The sequence below is a fragment of the Salvelinus alpinus genome, chromosome 2 (genome assembly GCF_045679555.1).
Source record: "Salvelinus alpinus chromosome 2, SLU_Salpinus.1, whole genome shotgun sequence".
Taxonomy (NCBI): Eukaryota; Metazoa; Chordata; class Actinopteri; order Salmoniformes; family Salmonidae; genus Salvelinus; species Salvelinus alpinus.
In genome coordinates this window covers 7,009,362-7,023,679 of record NC_092087.1, presented here as the reverse complement: position 1 = coordinate 7,023,679, position 14,318 = coordinate 7,009,362, and the positions used below count along the sequence as shown (strand labels likewise).

Below are 14,318 nucleotides of genomic sequence, written 5' to 3'. Positions count from 1 at the left end.
AGAGTAGTCTCTTTCAACAGCCGTCATTCTGTAGTTTGCTTTTTTTTTCATGTGTTACTGTGTCTCTTTCTGTGTCCCCGGTGTCATTCTGGCTCCTCCTCCCTGGTGTCCATCTGGCCCCTCCTCCCCGGTGTCCATCTGGCCCCTCTTCCCTGCTGTCCATCTGGCCCTTCCTCCCTGCCCTCCCCTCACCATAGAGACGGAGGTAAATTGGTGTAAGTGCCGCCCCTCTGTGCCCCTGCCTGACTCTTCCTCTGCATTAGTCTGTCTGGCTGACTCTTCCTCTGCATTAGTCTGTCTGGCTGACTCTTCCTCTACATTACTCTGTCTGCCTGACTCTTCCTCTACATTTCTCTGTCTGCCTGACTCTTCCTCTACATTTCTCTGTCTGGCTGACTCTTCCTCTGCATTGCTCTGTCTGGCTGACTCTTCCTCTGCATTGCTCTGTCTGCCTGACTCTTCCTCTACATTTCTCTGTCTGGCTGACTCTTCCTCTGCATTGCTCTGTCTGGCTGACTCTTCCTCTACATTGCTCTGTCTGCCTGACTCTTCCTCTACATTGCTCTGTCTGCCTGACTCTTCCTCTGCATTGCTCTGTCTGGCTGACTCTTCCTCTGCATTGCTCTGTCTGGCTGACTCTTCCTCTACATTGCTCTGTCTGGCTGACTCTTCCTCTGCATTGCTCTGTCTGGCTGACTCTTCCTCTACATTGCTCTGTCTGGCTGACTCCTCCTCTACATTGCTCTGTCTGGCTGACTCTTCCTCTACATTGCTCTGTCTGCCTGACTCTTCCTCTACATTGCTCTGTCTGGCTGACTCTTCCTCTGCATTGCTCTGTCTGCCTGACTCTTCCTCTACATTGCTCTGTCTGGCTGACTCTTCCTCTACATTGCTCTGTCTGCCTGACTCTTCCTCTACATTGCTCTGTCTGCCTGACTCTTCCTCTACATTGCTCTGTCTGGCTGACTCTTCCTCTACATTGCTCTGTCTGGCTGACTCTTCCTCTGCATTGCTCTGTCTGGCTGACTCTTCCTCTACATTGCTCTGTCTGGCTGACTCTTCCTCTACATTGCTCTGTCTGGCTGACTCTTCCTCTACATTGCTCTGTCTGCCTGACTCTTCCTCTACATTGCTCTGTCTGGCTGACTCTTCCTCTACATTGCTCTGTCTGGCTGACTCTTCCTCTACATTGCTCTGTCTGCCTGACTCTTCCTCTGCATTGCTCTGTCTGCCTGACTCTTCCTCTGCATTGCTCTGTCTGGCTGACTCTTCCTCTACATTGCTCTGTCTGCCTGACTCTTCCTCTACATTGCTCTGTCTGGCTGACTCTTCCTCTGCATTGCTCTGTCTGGCTGACTCTTCCTCTACATTGCTCTGTCTGGCTGACTCTTCCTCTACATTGCTCTGTCTGGCTGACTCTTCCTCTGCATTGCTCTGTCTGGCTGACTCTTCCTCTACATTGCTCTGTCTGGCTGACTCTTCCTCTACATTGCTCTGTCTGGCTGACTCTTCCTCTACATTACTCTGTCTGGCTGACTCTTCCTCTACATTGCTCTGTCTGGCTGACTCTTCCTCTACATTGCTCTGTCTGGCTGACTCTTCCTCTACATTGCTCTGTCTGGCTGACTCTTCGACTACATTGCTCTGTCTGGCTGACTATTCCTCTACATTGCTCTGTCTGCCTGCCTCTTCCTCTACATTGCTCTGTCTGGCTGACTCTTCCTCTACATTGCTCTGTCTGGCTGACTCTTCCTCTACATTGCTCTGTCTGCCTGACTCTTCCTCTACATTGCTCTGTCTGGCTGACTCTTCCTCTACATTGCTCTGTCTGCCTGACTCTTCCTCTACATTGCTCTGTCTGGCTGACTTCCTCTACATTGCTCTGTCTGGCTGACTTCCTCTACATTGCTCTGTCTGGCTGACTCTTCCTCTACATTGCTCTATCTGCCTGACTATTCCTCTACATTACTCTGTCTGGCTGACTCTTCCTCTACATTGCTCTGTCTGGCTGACTCTTCCTCTACATTGCTCTGTCTGGCTGACTCTTCCTCTACATTGCTCTGTCTGGCTGACTCTTCCTCTGCATTGCTCTGTCTGCCTGACTCTTCCTCTACATTGCTCTGTCTGGCTGACTCTTCCTCTGCATTGTTCTGTCTGGCTGACTATTCCTCTACATTACTCTGTCTGGCTGACTCTTCCTCTGCATTGTTCTGTCTGGCTGACTCTTCCTCTGCATTGCTCTGTCTGGCTGACTCTTCCTCTACATTGCTCTGTCTGCCTGCCTCTTCCTCTACATTGCTCTGTCTGCCTGACTCTTCCTCTGCATTGCTCTGTCTGGCTGACTCTTCCTCTACATTGCTCTGTCTGACTGACTCCTTGCTTAGCGATTCAGTGAACCACCTTGTGTGATGAGTAATGTTACGTGAGCCCTAAAGAACTAATGCCTAGTCTTCAGCTGAGACGGTTAAAACCTCTACGGGATCGGTGTCCCCCCCCCCCCCCCCCCCCCGCGGGACGGTTGTGCTAACGTAGCCTAATGTGATTAGCATGAGGTTGTAAGTAACAAGAACATTTCCCAGGACATAGACATATCTGATATGGACAGAAAGCTTAAATTCTTGTTAATCTAACTGCACTGTCCAATTTACAGTATCTATTACAGTGAAATAATACTATGCTATAGTTTGATGAGAATGCACAAATAAATATGAACTTGAAAATGTATCAATAAAACAATTAGGCACATTTGGGCAGTCTTGATACTACATTTTGAACAGACATGCAATTGTTCATTGGATCAGTCTAAAACTGTGCACTACACTGCTGCCATCTAGTGGCCAAAATCTAAATTGCGCCTGGGCTGCAATAATACATTTTGGCCTTAATCTTGCATTTCAAAGATGGTACAATTATTTTTTTTAAATTAAATTATTAAATTATTAATTAAATTATTTTTCTTTGTATTATCTTTTACCAGATCTAATGCGTTATATTCTCCTACATTCCTTTCACATTTCCACACATTTCAAAGTTTTTCCATTCAAATGGTACCAAGAATATGCATATCCTTGTTTCAGGGCCTGAGCTACAGGCAGTTAGATTTAGTTGTGTCATTTAAGGTGTATAAAAAAAAGGGTCCGAGTGTAGCGTGCAGAACATCATAAATTGAAACCCATTCGTCATTCTTACACTGTCAGTCAGCCCTACATGGACACGTCTAGCCTGGTACTCAACAAGTCATGTTTCAGTAGTGTCTGACTGACTCCATCCTGCTACTGTAAAATAACCTGAAATAATCCATGTTTGTGTGTGTGTGTGTGTGTGTGTGTGTGTGTGTGTGTGTGTGTGTGTGTGTGTGTGTGTGTGTGTGTGTGTGTGTGTGTGTGTGTGTGTGTGTGTGTGTGTGTGTGTGTGTGTGTCATGGGCAGCTAATGGGAAAGTAAAGCTTTAATGGGGTCCGATCTACTAAGACCCAGATACCATCGATTCACCGTGTGATTGCAGCCACATATCATCTGGTTCTAGTCTAAAGTAGTGCACTATATAGGGAATAGGGTTCCATAGGGTTCTGGTTAAAAGTAGTGCACTATATAGGGAATAGGGTACCATTTAGGACGCACACACAGAGGGCCTCCCGAGTGGCGCGGTGGTCTAAGGCACTGCATCGCAGATTCTAGCTGTGCCATTAGAGGATCCTGGTTTGAGTTCGGGCTCTGTCGCAGCCGGCTGCGACCCGGAGACCCATGGGGCGGCGCACAATTGTCCCAGCGTCGTCCGGGTTAGGGGAGGGTTTGGCCGTCAGGGATGTCCTTAAATGGATTTGATGGGTGTTTGGAGAGAGAGCAAAGTAAGAGAGAGGGGGAGAAACAGAGAGGCAGTGAGTTAGAGGGAGTGGGGCTGGGGAAAGCTAAATAAAGAGAGCGAGAGAAGAGAGAAAGAGCAAGAGAGGAGAGAACATAGAGAGAGAACAGAGAGAGAGAACGTAGAACAGAGAGAGAGAACAGAGAGAGAGAACAGAGAACAGAGAGAGAGAACAGAGAACAGACAGAGAGACCAGAGAGAGAGAGAGAGAGAGCGCACAACAGAGAGACAACGAGAGATATAATGTAGTTAAACTGTATTAATATTACTGTAATAATGTAGTTAAACTGTATTAATATTACTGTAATAATGTAGTTAAACTGTAGTAATATTACTGTAATAATGTAGTTAAACTGTAATAATATTACTGTAATAATGTAGTTAAACTGTAGTAATATTACTGTAATAATGTAGTTAAACTGTAATAATATTACTGTAATAATGTAGTTAAACTGTAGTAATATTACTGTAATAATGTAGTTAAACTGTAGTACTATTACGGTAATAATGTAGTTAAACTGTAGTAATATTACTGTAATAATGTAGTTAAACTGTAGTAATATTACTGTAATAATGTAGTTAAACTGTAGTAATAGTACTGTAATAATGTAGTTAAACTGTAGTTATATTACTGTAATAATGTAGTTAAACTGTAGTAATATTATTGTAATAATGTAGTTAAACTGTAGTAATATTACTGTAATAATGTAGTTAAACTGTAGTAATATTATTGTAATAATGTAGTTAAACTGTAGTTATATTACTGTAATAATGTAGTTAAACTGTAGTAATATTACTGTAATAATGTAGTTAAACTGTAGTAATATTATTGTAATAATGTAGTTAAACTGTAGTTATATTACTGTAATAATGTAGTTAAACTGTAGTAATATTACTGTAATAATGTAGTTAAACTGTAGTAATAGTACTGTAATAATGTAGTTAAACTGTAGTAATATTACTGTAATAATGTAGTTAAACTGTAGTTATATTACTGTAATAATGTAGTTAAACTGTAGTCATCTTTAATACATCCCTAAAATATCTAAAAGGGGTTTTCTGTGACGTTCGCTACTTGAGAAACACACATGGAGGGAGGGAGTACACTAACACACATGTAAAACACCTCTTACTGTACAATCAGTCTGTGATACAGCCCATCAATCAATACACACCGTTCCTCTTAAAGACAATGGTTGCTCGCTGTTCCCAGCTATTCAATATTAATGGTTAGTACCGTGCAGAACGAACAGCAGCAGACTCACTGAGTTCTGAGGAAGGGAAAGCGTCTCCTAAAAAAACACATTATCTAGGGCAGAATATTCATTGATGCAGTATTTAATAACATCATGGAGATATAGAGATGTTTTACTCTTCGTAATATCTCCTTTTTAGGATCCGAAGCTTCTTAGACGTTACTGTACAATATCCACATACACATCGTAGTCCCAACAGTCGATGCTCTTGGTTAAAACTCACCCATAGGCAATGATGGATTGAGCGTTCAGCATTCAATTTAACAGTCAAAAAATACTCTTAAGCTTTAGAACCAGGACAAAAAAATGAGAAATGAGAGCACTGGGTATCACTCTGAATAGGAAGGAGTGTGTGTGTGTGTGTGTGTGTGTGTGTGTGTGTGTGTGTGTGTGTGTGTGTGTGTGTGTGTGTGTGTGTGTGTGTGTGTGTGTGTGTGTGTGTGTGTGTGTGTGTGTTGGCGCGTGTGTGTGTGTACGGGTAAATAGGTCAACAGTTTCGAAAAGATCGATGATGTGTTTAGGCATCTAGCAGCACATCCAGGGGGCTGGTGGAGATAGGCCAGTTAGCTGAGTGTTTACCCAGGGAAAAGGTCATGTTTTGGGGGGCGGGGGGTGAAGGAGAGGGATGGGGCTCTGGAGGTGGAAGATCTGGGTATAAACTCTACTCTCACAGCCTCTCTCTACCAGCCGGAATCACTGTTATGTCATAGACAGAAACGGGGGATTTCGTTCAAATACAAATATCCAACGCGTCACGTCTTACAGATACTACTACTATCCACCAGATACTACTGCTATCCACCAGATACTACTACTATCCAACAGATACTACTACTATCCAACAGATACTACTACTATCCAACAGATACTACTAATATCCACCAGATACTACTACTATCCACCAGATACTACTACTATCCACCAGATACTACTACTATCCAACAGATACTACTACTATCCACCAGATACTACTACTATCCACCAGATACTACTACTATCCAACAGATACTACTACTATCCACCAGACACTACTACTATCCACCAGATACTACTACTATCCACCAGATACTACTACTATCCAACAGATACTACTACTATCCACCAGATACTACTGCTATCCAACAGATACTACTACTATCCACCAGATACTACTACTATCCACCAGATACTACTACTATCCACCAGATACTACTACTATCCACCAGATACTACTACTATCCAACAGATACTACTACTATCCACCAGATACTACTACTATCCAACAGATACTACTACTATCCAACAGATACTACTACTATCCACCAGATACTACTACTATCCACCAGATACTACTACTATCCACCAGATACTACTACTATCCAACAGATACTACTACTATCCACCAGATACTACTACTATCCAACAGATACTACTACTATCCACCAGATACTACTACTATCCACCAGATACTACTACTATCCACCAGATACTACTACTATCCAACAGATACTACTACTATCCACCAGATACTACTACTATCCAACAGATACTACTACTATCCAACAGATACTACTACTATCCACCAGATACTACTACTATCCAACAGATACTACTACTATCCAACAGATACTACTACTATCCAACAGATACTACTACTATCCACCAGATACTACTACTATCCAACAGATACTACTACTATCCACCAGATACTACTACTATCCACCAGATACTACTACTATCCAACAGATACTACTACTGTCCAACAGATACTACTAATATCCAACAGATGCTACTTTGACCAACCAAACTACCCGAAAGTCAATTAATTTCAGTCATTTTTTTTTATAACAACAACCCATTGTTGATGCGAACAAAGTTGAGCCCCTTGATGTAAATTGTGTGTGTGTGTCTAATCTCCCCAGGTGACATCCGTAACGACCTGTACCTCACCTTGGAGAGAGGAGACTTTGAGAGGGGAGGCAAGAGTGTCCAGAAGAACATCGAGGTGTCCGTCTACGTGCTCTACGCAGACGGAGAGATACTCAAAGTAGGTTTTTTTTTCCCCTGACGACCGTAAAATGTCAGGTGACATTACGAATATGTTTTATACACTAATCTAAAAATATATACACGTAACGTGTAAAGTGTTGGTCCCATGTTTCATGAGCTGAAATGAAAGATCCCAGATATGTTCCATACGCTCAAAAAATGTATTTCTCTAAAATGTTGTACACACATTTCTTTACGTCCCTGTTAGTGAGCATTTCTCTTTAGCCAAGATAATCCATCCACCTGACAGGTGTGACATATCAAGAAGATGATTCAACAGCATGATATTTACACAGGTGCACCTTGTGCTAGGAACATTAAAAGGCCACTCTAAAACACAATGCCACAGATGTCTCAAGTTTTGAGGGAGCGTGCAATTGGCATGCTGACTATAGGAAGGTCTGTTAACCTCCCACAAAGACAGGTGGGAAAAAGGGCTACCTAAGTATGGTTCTCAATCAGAGACAACGATAGACAGCTGTCCCTGATTGAGAACCCTACCCGGCCAAAACATAGAAATACAAATAATAGAACTAAAGAACATAGAATACCCACCCCAAATCACACCCTGACCAAACCAAATAGAGACATAAAAAGGATCTCTAAGGTCAGGGCGTAACAGAACAGAGTGCCCCATGGTGGCGGTGGGGTTATGGTATGAGCAGGCATAAGCTACGGACAACAAACACGATTGCATTTTATCAATGAAAATTTGAATGCACAGAGGTACCGTGACCAGATCCTGAGGCCCATTGTCGTGCCATTCATCCCCGCTGCCATCACCTTATGTTTCAGCATGATAATACATGGCCCAATGTCACAAGGATCTGTACACAATTCCTGGAAGCTGAACATGTCCCAGTTCTTCCATGGCCTACATAATCACTTTTGACTGGTCCTGTATGTGAAACAATCTAAATAATTGTATGCTGTCCGTGTGTGTCTGTATCAAAATGTACTTGCCTGTTCTTCTCAGGACTGTATCAGCCTGGGCAGTGGTGAGCCCCACATCAGTGAACATCGCTCCTTCGTCCTCTACCACAACAACAGCCCCCGATGGAGCGAGGTGGTTAAACTGCCCATCCCCATAGACCGCTTCAGAGGATCACACCTACGCTTCGAGTTCAGACACTGCTCCAGTGAGTACCGGCCTGGTCTCTACATTCAGACACTGCTCCAGTGAGTACCGGTCTGGTCTCTACATTCAGACACTGCTCCAGTGAGTACCGGTCTGGTCTCTACATTCAGACACTGCTCCAGTGAGTACCGGCCTGGTCTCTACATTCAGACACTGCTCCAGTGAGTACCGGCCTTGTCTCTACATTCAGACACTGCTCCAGTGAGTACCGGTCTGGTCTCTACATTCAGACACTGCTCCAGTGAGTACTGGCCTGGTCTCTACATTCAGACACTGCTCTAGTGAGTACCGGCCTGGTCTCTACATTCAGACACTGCTCCAGTGAGTACCGGTCTGGTCTCTACATTCAGACACTGCTCCAGTGAGTACTGGCCTGGTCTCTACATTCAGACACTGCTCTAGTGAGTACCGGTCTGGTCTCTACATTCAGACACTGCTCCAGTGAGTACCGGTCTGGTCTCTACATTCAGACACTGCTCCAGTGAGTACCGGCCTGGTCTCTACATTCAGACACTGCTCCAGTGAGTACCGGCCTTGTCTCTACATTCAGACACTGCTCCAGTGAGTACTGGCCTGGTCTCTACATTCAGACACTGCTCTAGTGAGTACCGGCCTGGTCTCTACATTCAGACACTGCTCTAGTGAGTACCGGTCTGGTCTCTACATTCAGACACTGCTCCAGTGAGTACTGGCCTGGTCTCTACATTCAGACACTGCTCTAGTGAGTACCGGCCTGGTCTCTACATTCAGACACTGCTCCAGTGAGTACTGGCCTGGTCTCTACATTCAGACACTGCTCTAGTGAGTACCGGCCTGGTCTCTACATTCAGACACTGCTCCAGTGAGTACTGGCCTGGTCTCTAGATTCAGACACTGCTCCAGTGAGTACTGGCCTGGTCTCTACATTCAGACACTGCTCCAGTGAGTACTGGCCTGGTCTCTAGATTCAGACACTGCTCCAGTGAGTACCGGCCTGGTCTCTACATTCAGACACTGCTCCAGTGAGTACCTGCCTGGTCTCTAGATCGGTATGTACTGTACAACTCTTTTGTTGTAATGTTCCTTCAAGTGGTTCTGCTAGGTACTGTCATGGTCAAGAGAAAATGTTCAGCGACTCTTGAATTTGAAGATTCACTTCAGTAGTTCTTATTGGGTAGCAATAGTATTGTTTTTCCTTTATGCTAGCCTTGTCACCAGACCTGCAGCTTTGGTACTGAAGCCAACTCTGTAAGGCGGACGGCTGGGGTACAGAGACCAAATGAATGACTGTCTCTCTCTGTTCTTCCTCTCTTCTCTATAGCCAAAGACAAGGGGGAGAAGAAGCTGTTTGGTTTTGCCTTCACACCACTGATGAGAGAGGACGGGACAACGCTGTCAGACGAGAGTCACGAGCTCTTTGTGTACAAGGTTAGTCAGGAGGCTGTTCTCTCTGTCTCTCTCTGTCTGTCTCTCTGTCTCTGTCTCTCTGTCTCTGTCTCTCTGTCTCTGTCTCTCTGTCTCTCTCTCTCTGTCTCTCTGTCTCTGTCTCTCTGTCTCTGTCTCTCTGTCTCTGTCTCTCTGTCTCCACCACAATCTGTCTCTCTGTCTCCACCACAATCTGTCTCTCTGTCTCCACCACAATCTGTCTCTCTGTCTCCATCACAATCTGTCTCTCTGTCTCCATCACAATCTGTCTCTCTGTCTCCATCACAATCTGTCTCTCTGTCTCCACCACAATCTGTCTCTCTGTCTCCATCACAATCTGTCTCTCTGTCTCCACCACAATCTGTCTCTCTGTCTCCATCACAATCTGTCTCTCTGTCTCCACCACAATCTGTCTCTCTGTCTCCATCACAATATGTCTCTCTGTCTCCACCACAATCTGTCTCTCTGTCTCCATCACAATCTGTCTCTCTGTCTCCACCACAATCTGTCTCTCTGTCTTATTGTCTCCATCACAATCTGTCTCTCTGTCTCCATCACAATCTGTCTCTCTGTCTCTGTCTCTCTGTCTCCACCACAATCTGTCTCTCTGTCTTCATCACAATCTGTCTCTTTGTCTCTCTGTCTCCACCACAATCTGTCTCTCTGTCTCTGTCTCTGTCTCCATCACAATCTGTCTCTCTGTCTCTCTGTCTCCACCACAATCTGTCTCTCTGTCTCTCTGTCTCCACTCACAATATGTCTCTCTGTCTCCACCACAATCTGTCTCTCTGTCTCTCTGTCTCCACCACAATCTGTCTCTCTGTCTCTTTGTCTCCACTCACAATCTGTCTCTCTGTCTCCATCACAATCTGTCTCTCTGTCCCTCTGTCCCTCTGTCTCTCTGTCTCTCTGTCTCTCTGTCCCCTCCACAATCTGTCTCTCTGTCTCCATCACAATCTGTCTCTCTGTCCCTCTGTCTCTCAGTCTCTCTGTCTCTCTGTCTCCATCACAATCTGTCTCTCTGTCCCTCTGTCTCTCAGTCTCTCAGTCTCTCAGTCTCTCTGTCTCCATCACAATCTGTCACAATCAGTTATGACAAAGTCTGTCCTCTCTGGACAGTTTTTGTGTCCGGTTTCATTTGCCAGACTATGACCACAAATTCTGTGATTAGGTTTTTCTTTGTTTGGGGTGTTCTGGTTGTTCTACACAGGTTAAATATTCAGCTAAAGTGAAGTCCTGTAGCATTCCATCTTTCTCAGATCTACAACCTGATCTATGTCTCTCTGTCTCTCTCTGTCTCTGTCTCTCTCTGTCTCTCTCTGTCTCTCTCTCTCTCTCTCTCTGTGTCTCTCTGTCTCTGTCTCTGTGTCTCTCTGTCTCTGTGTCTCTCTCTGCCTCTGTCTCTGTCTCTCTGTCTCTCTCCCTCTGTCTCTCTCTCTCTGCCTCTGTCTCTGTCTCTCTCTCTCTCTCTCTCTCTCTCTCTCTCTCTCTCTCTCTCTCTCTCTCTCTCTCTATCTCTCTCTCTCTCTCTCTCTCTCTCTCTCTCTCTCTCTCTCTCTCTCTCTCTCTCTCTCTCAATTCAATTCAATTCAATTCAATTGACTTTATTGACATGGCAAGTTATTATTACTTACATTGTCAAAGTATACATATCGAAAAATTTAAATAAAATATATATGTATATATATACACAAAATATATATATATTTATATATAAATAAATGGTGGGACTAACAGTAATAATAATAGTAGTAGTGGACATGGGATTACCATTAATAACAGCTACAACAACAATATTAATCAGAACAACAATACATTAAAGCAACAGTAGTAGACCAGTGTCAACATGACTGAGAAGACACATGACCTGGTACGAAAGACAAAACAAAACTAAGCTAAATGGGAAATATTATCAACATTACTTTGCATTTTTCACTGGCTGTCCCTCAGGCTGTGGCAGGAGGACACATATTTGGCTGCCAAAACTGCACATTTTGGCTTTTCACCCAACAAATATTTGAATTTTTCTTCATCTTTTATAGTTTCAAATTCTTTGTATTGAATTATAATTTTGGGAAAGAAATATGCTCTTAGGTCTGAGTATTTGTCACAGTGTAGTAGGAAATGCACTTCTGTCTCTACCTCTCCCCTGGAGCAGAGTGAGCACAGCCTGTCCTCCCTGGGCAGCCAGGTTTGTCTGTGACGACCGGTCTCTATAGCCAGACTGTGCTCACTGAGTCTGTACCTAGTCAATGTTTTCCTCAGTTTTCTATCAGTCACAGTGGTCAGATAGTCTGCCACCATGTACTGTCTGTTTAGAGCCAAATAGCATTGAAGTTTACTTTGATTTTTTGTGGTGTCTTTCCAATAGGTTATATATTTTTCTTTTTGTTTTGTGATGATTTGGTTGGGCCAGATTTTCTGAGGGCTGTCCCGAGGCTCTATGGGGTTGGTTTGGGTTGGTGAACTGAGCCTCAGAACCAGCTGGCTGAGGGGACTCTTCTCTGGTTTCATCTCTTGACATTGTAGAGCTGTGTGATGGAATGTTTTAGGGTCACTTGTTTTTAGATGGTTGTAAAATTTGATGGCTCTTTTTTCTATTCGAATGAGGAGGGGATATTGGCCCAATTCTGCCCTACATGCGTTATTTGGAGTTTTTCTTTGTACTTGCAATACAGTCTTGCAAAACTCTGCATGCAATACTTCAATTGGATGTTTGTCCCATTTAGTAAATTCATTATTAGAGAGTGGACCCCATACTTCACTGCCATATAGAGCAATTGGTTCTATAACTGATTGAAAAATTTTGAGCCAGATTCTAATTGGAATTTCAATTTTGATGTTCCTTTTAATGGCATAGAATGCTCTTCTTGCTTTGTCTCTCAGCTCATTCACAGCCATGTGAAAGCTACCTGTGTTGCTGATATTTAGTCCTAGATATGTGTAGTTTTTGGTGTGTTCTAATAGAACTGTGTCCAAATAGAATTTATATTTGTCATCCTTATTTCCGGACCTTTTTTGGAATATCATTATATTTGTTTTTTTTAGGTTAACGGTCAGAGCCCAAGTCTGACAGAACCTGTGAAGATGATCTAGGTGTTGCTGTAACCCCTCTTTAGTGGGAGACAGCAGCACCAGGTCATCTGCGTACAGCAGACACTTGATTTCAGTGTTGTGTAGGGTGATACCAGGTGCTGTCGATTCTTCTAATGTTTTTGCCAATTCATTCATGTAGATGTTAAATAATGTTGGACTTATTGGGCAGCCCTGTTTCACTCCCCGCCCCTGAGAGAAGAAGTCTGTTTGCTTGTTGCCAATTTTAACCGCACATTTGTTTTTAGTGTACATTGATTTAATAAAATCATATGTTTTCCCTCCAATACCACTTTCTATTAGTTTATAAAAAAGACCTTCGTGCCAAATTGAATCAAATGCTTTCTTGAAATCTACAAAACACGAGTAGATTTTGCCTTTGTTTTGGTTAACTTGTTTATCAATTAGAGTGTGGAGGGTGTAAATGTGGTCTGTTGTACGATAATTTTTTAGAAATCCAATCTGGCTTCTGCTCAGGACGTTGTGTTCGTCAAGGAAATGATGTAGTCTGCTATTTATAATACTGCAGAGAATTTTCCCCAAGTTGCTGTTAACGCATATTCCTCTGTAATTATTTGGGTCAAATTTGTCTCCATTTTTATAGATTGGTGTGATCAATCCCTGGTTCCAAATATCGGGGAAAATACCTGCAGTGAGGATAATGTTGAAGAGTTTGAGTATAGCCAATTTGAATTTGTGGTCTGTATATTTGATCATTTCATTTAAAATCCCATCAGCACCACAGGCCTTTTTGGGTTGGAGATTGCATATTTTTTCCAATAATTCTTCTTCTGTAATTGGGGTATCCACAGGATTCTGATAGTCTTTGATTGCTAATTCAAGGATTTGTAATTTTTCTTGTATATCTTTTTGTTCTGGGCTCTTTGTTATATTGCTGTAGAGGTTTGCAAAGTGATTTCTCCACATATCCCCATTTTGGATAGCCAACTCCTCATGATGAGGTTTGTTTAATTTATTCCAATTCTCCCAGAAGTGGTTTGATTCTATGGATTCCTCAATTCCATCCAGCTGATTTCTAATGTGCTGTTCCTTTTTTGTTCTTAGGGTGCGTTTGTATTGCTTCAGTGTTTCCCCATATTGATAGTGTTTCCCCACATCTCTCTCTCTCTCTCTCTCTCTCTATCTCTCTCTCTCCAGTGTGATGAGAACGCTACGTTCAGTAACCATGCATTGTACCTGGGTCTGCCCTGCTGTAAGGAGGACTACAACGGCTGTCCCAACATTCCCTCCAGCCTCATCTTCCAACGCAGCACCAAGGAAACCCTCTGGATCTCCACACAGCTCTCCTCCACCAAGCTCACACAGAATGGTAGGTCTCTTTTCCCCCCTCTCCTCTCCTCTCCTCTCCTCTCCTCTCCTCTCCTCTCCTCTCCTCTCCTCTCCTCTCCTCCCCTCTCCTCTCCTCTCCTCTCCTCTCCTCTCCTCTCCTCTCCTCTCCTCTCCTCTCCTCTCCTCTCCTCTCCTCTCCTCTCCTCTCCTCTCCTCTCCTCTCCTCTTCTCTCCTCTCCTCTCCTCTC

At 43.6% G+C, this 14,318-nt stretch overlaps 1 protein-coding gene across 1 annotated transcript in view; it reads left to right on the top strand.

The window, feature by feature from the left end:
• The window catches only part of LOC139553244 (dedicator of cytokinesis protein 3-like), a 373,967-nt gene that overhangs the window by 276,012 nt on the left and 83,637 nt on the right, over positions 1-14,318 (top strand). Inside the window, exons 16-20 of the mRNA XM_071365370.1 lie at positions 198-215; positions 7,019-7,143; positions 8,122-8,284; positions 9,584-9,690; positions 13,939-14,110. Coding sequence (XP_071221471.1) covers positions 198-215; positions 7,019-7,143; positions 8,122-8,284; positions 9,584-9,690; positions 13,939-14,110 — 585 coding nt within the window. The remainder of the gene's footprint in view (positions 1-197; positions 216-7,018; positions 7,144-8,121; positions 8,285-9,583; positions 9,691-13,938; positions 14,111-14,318) is intronic.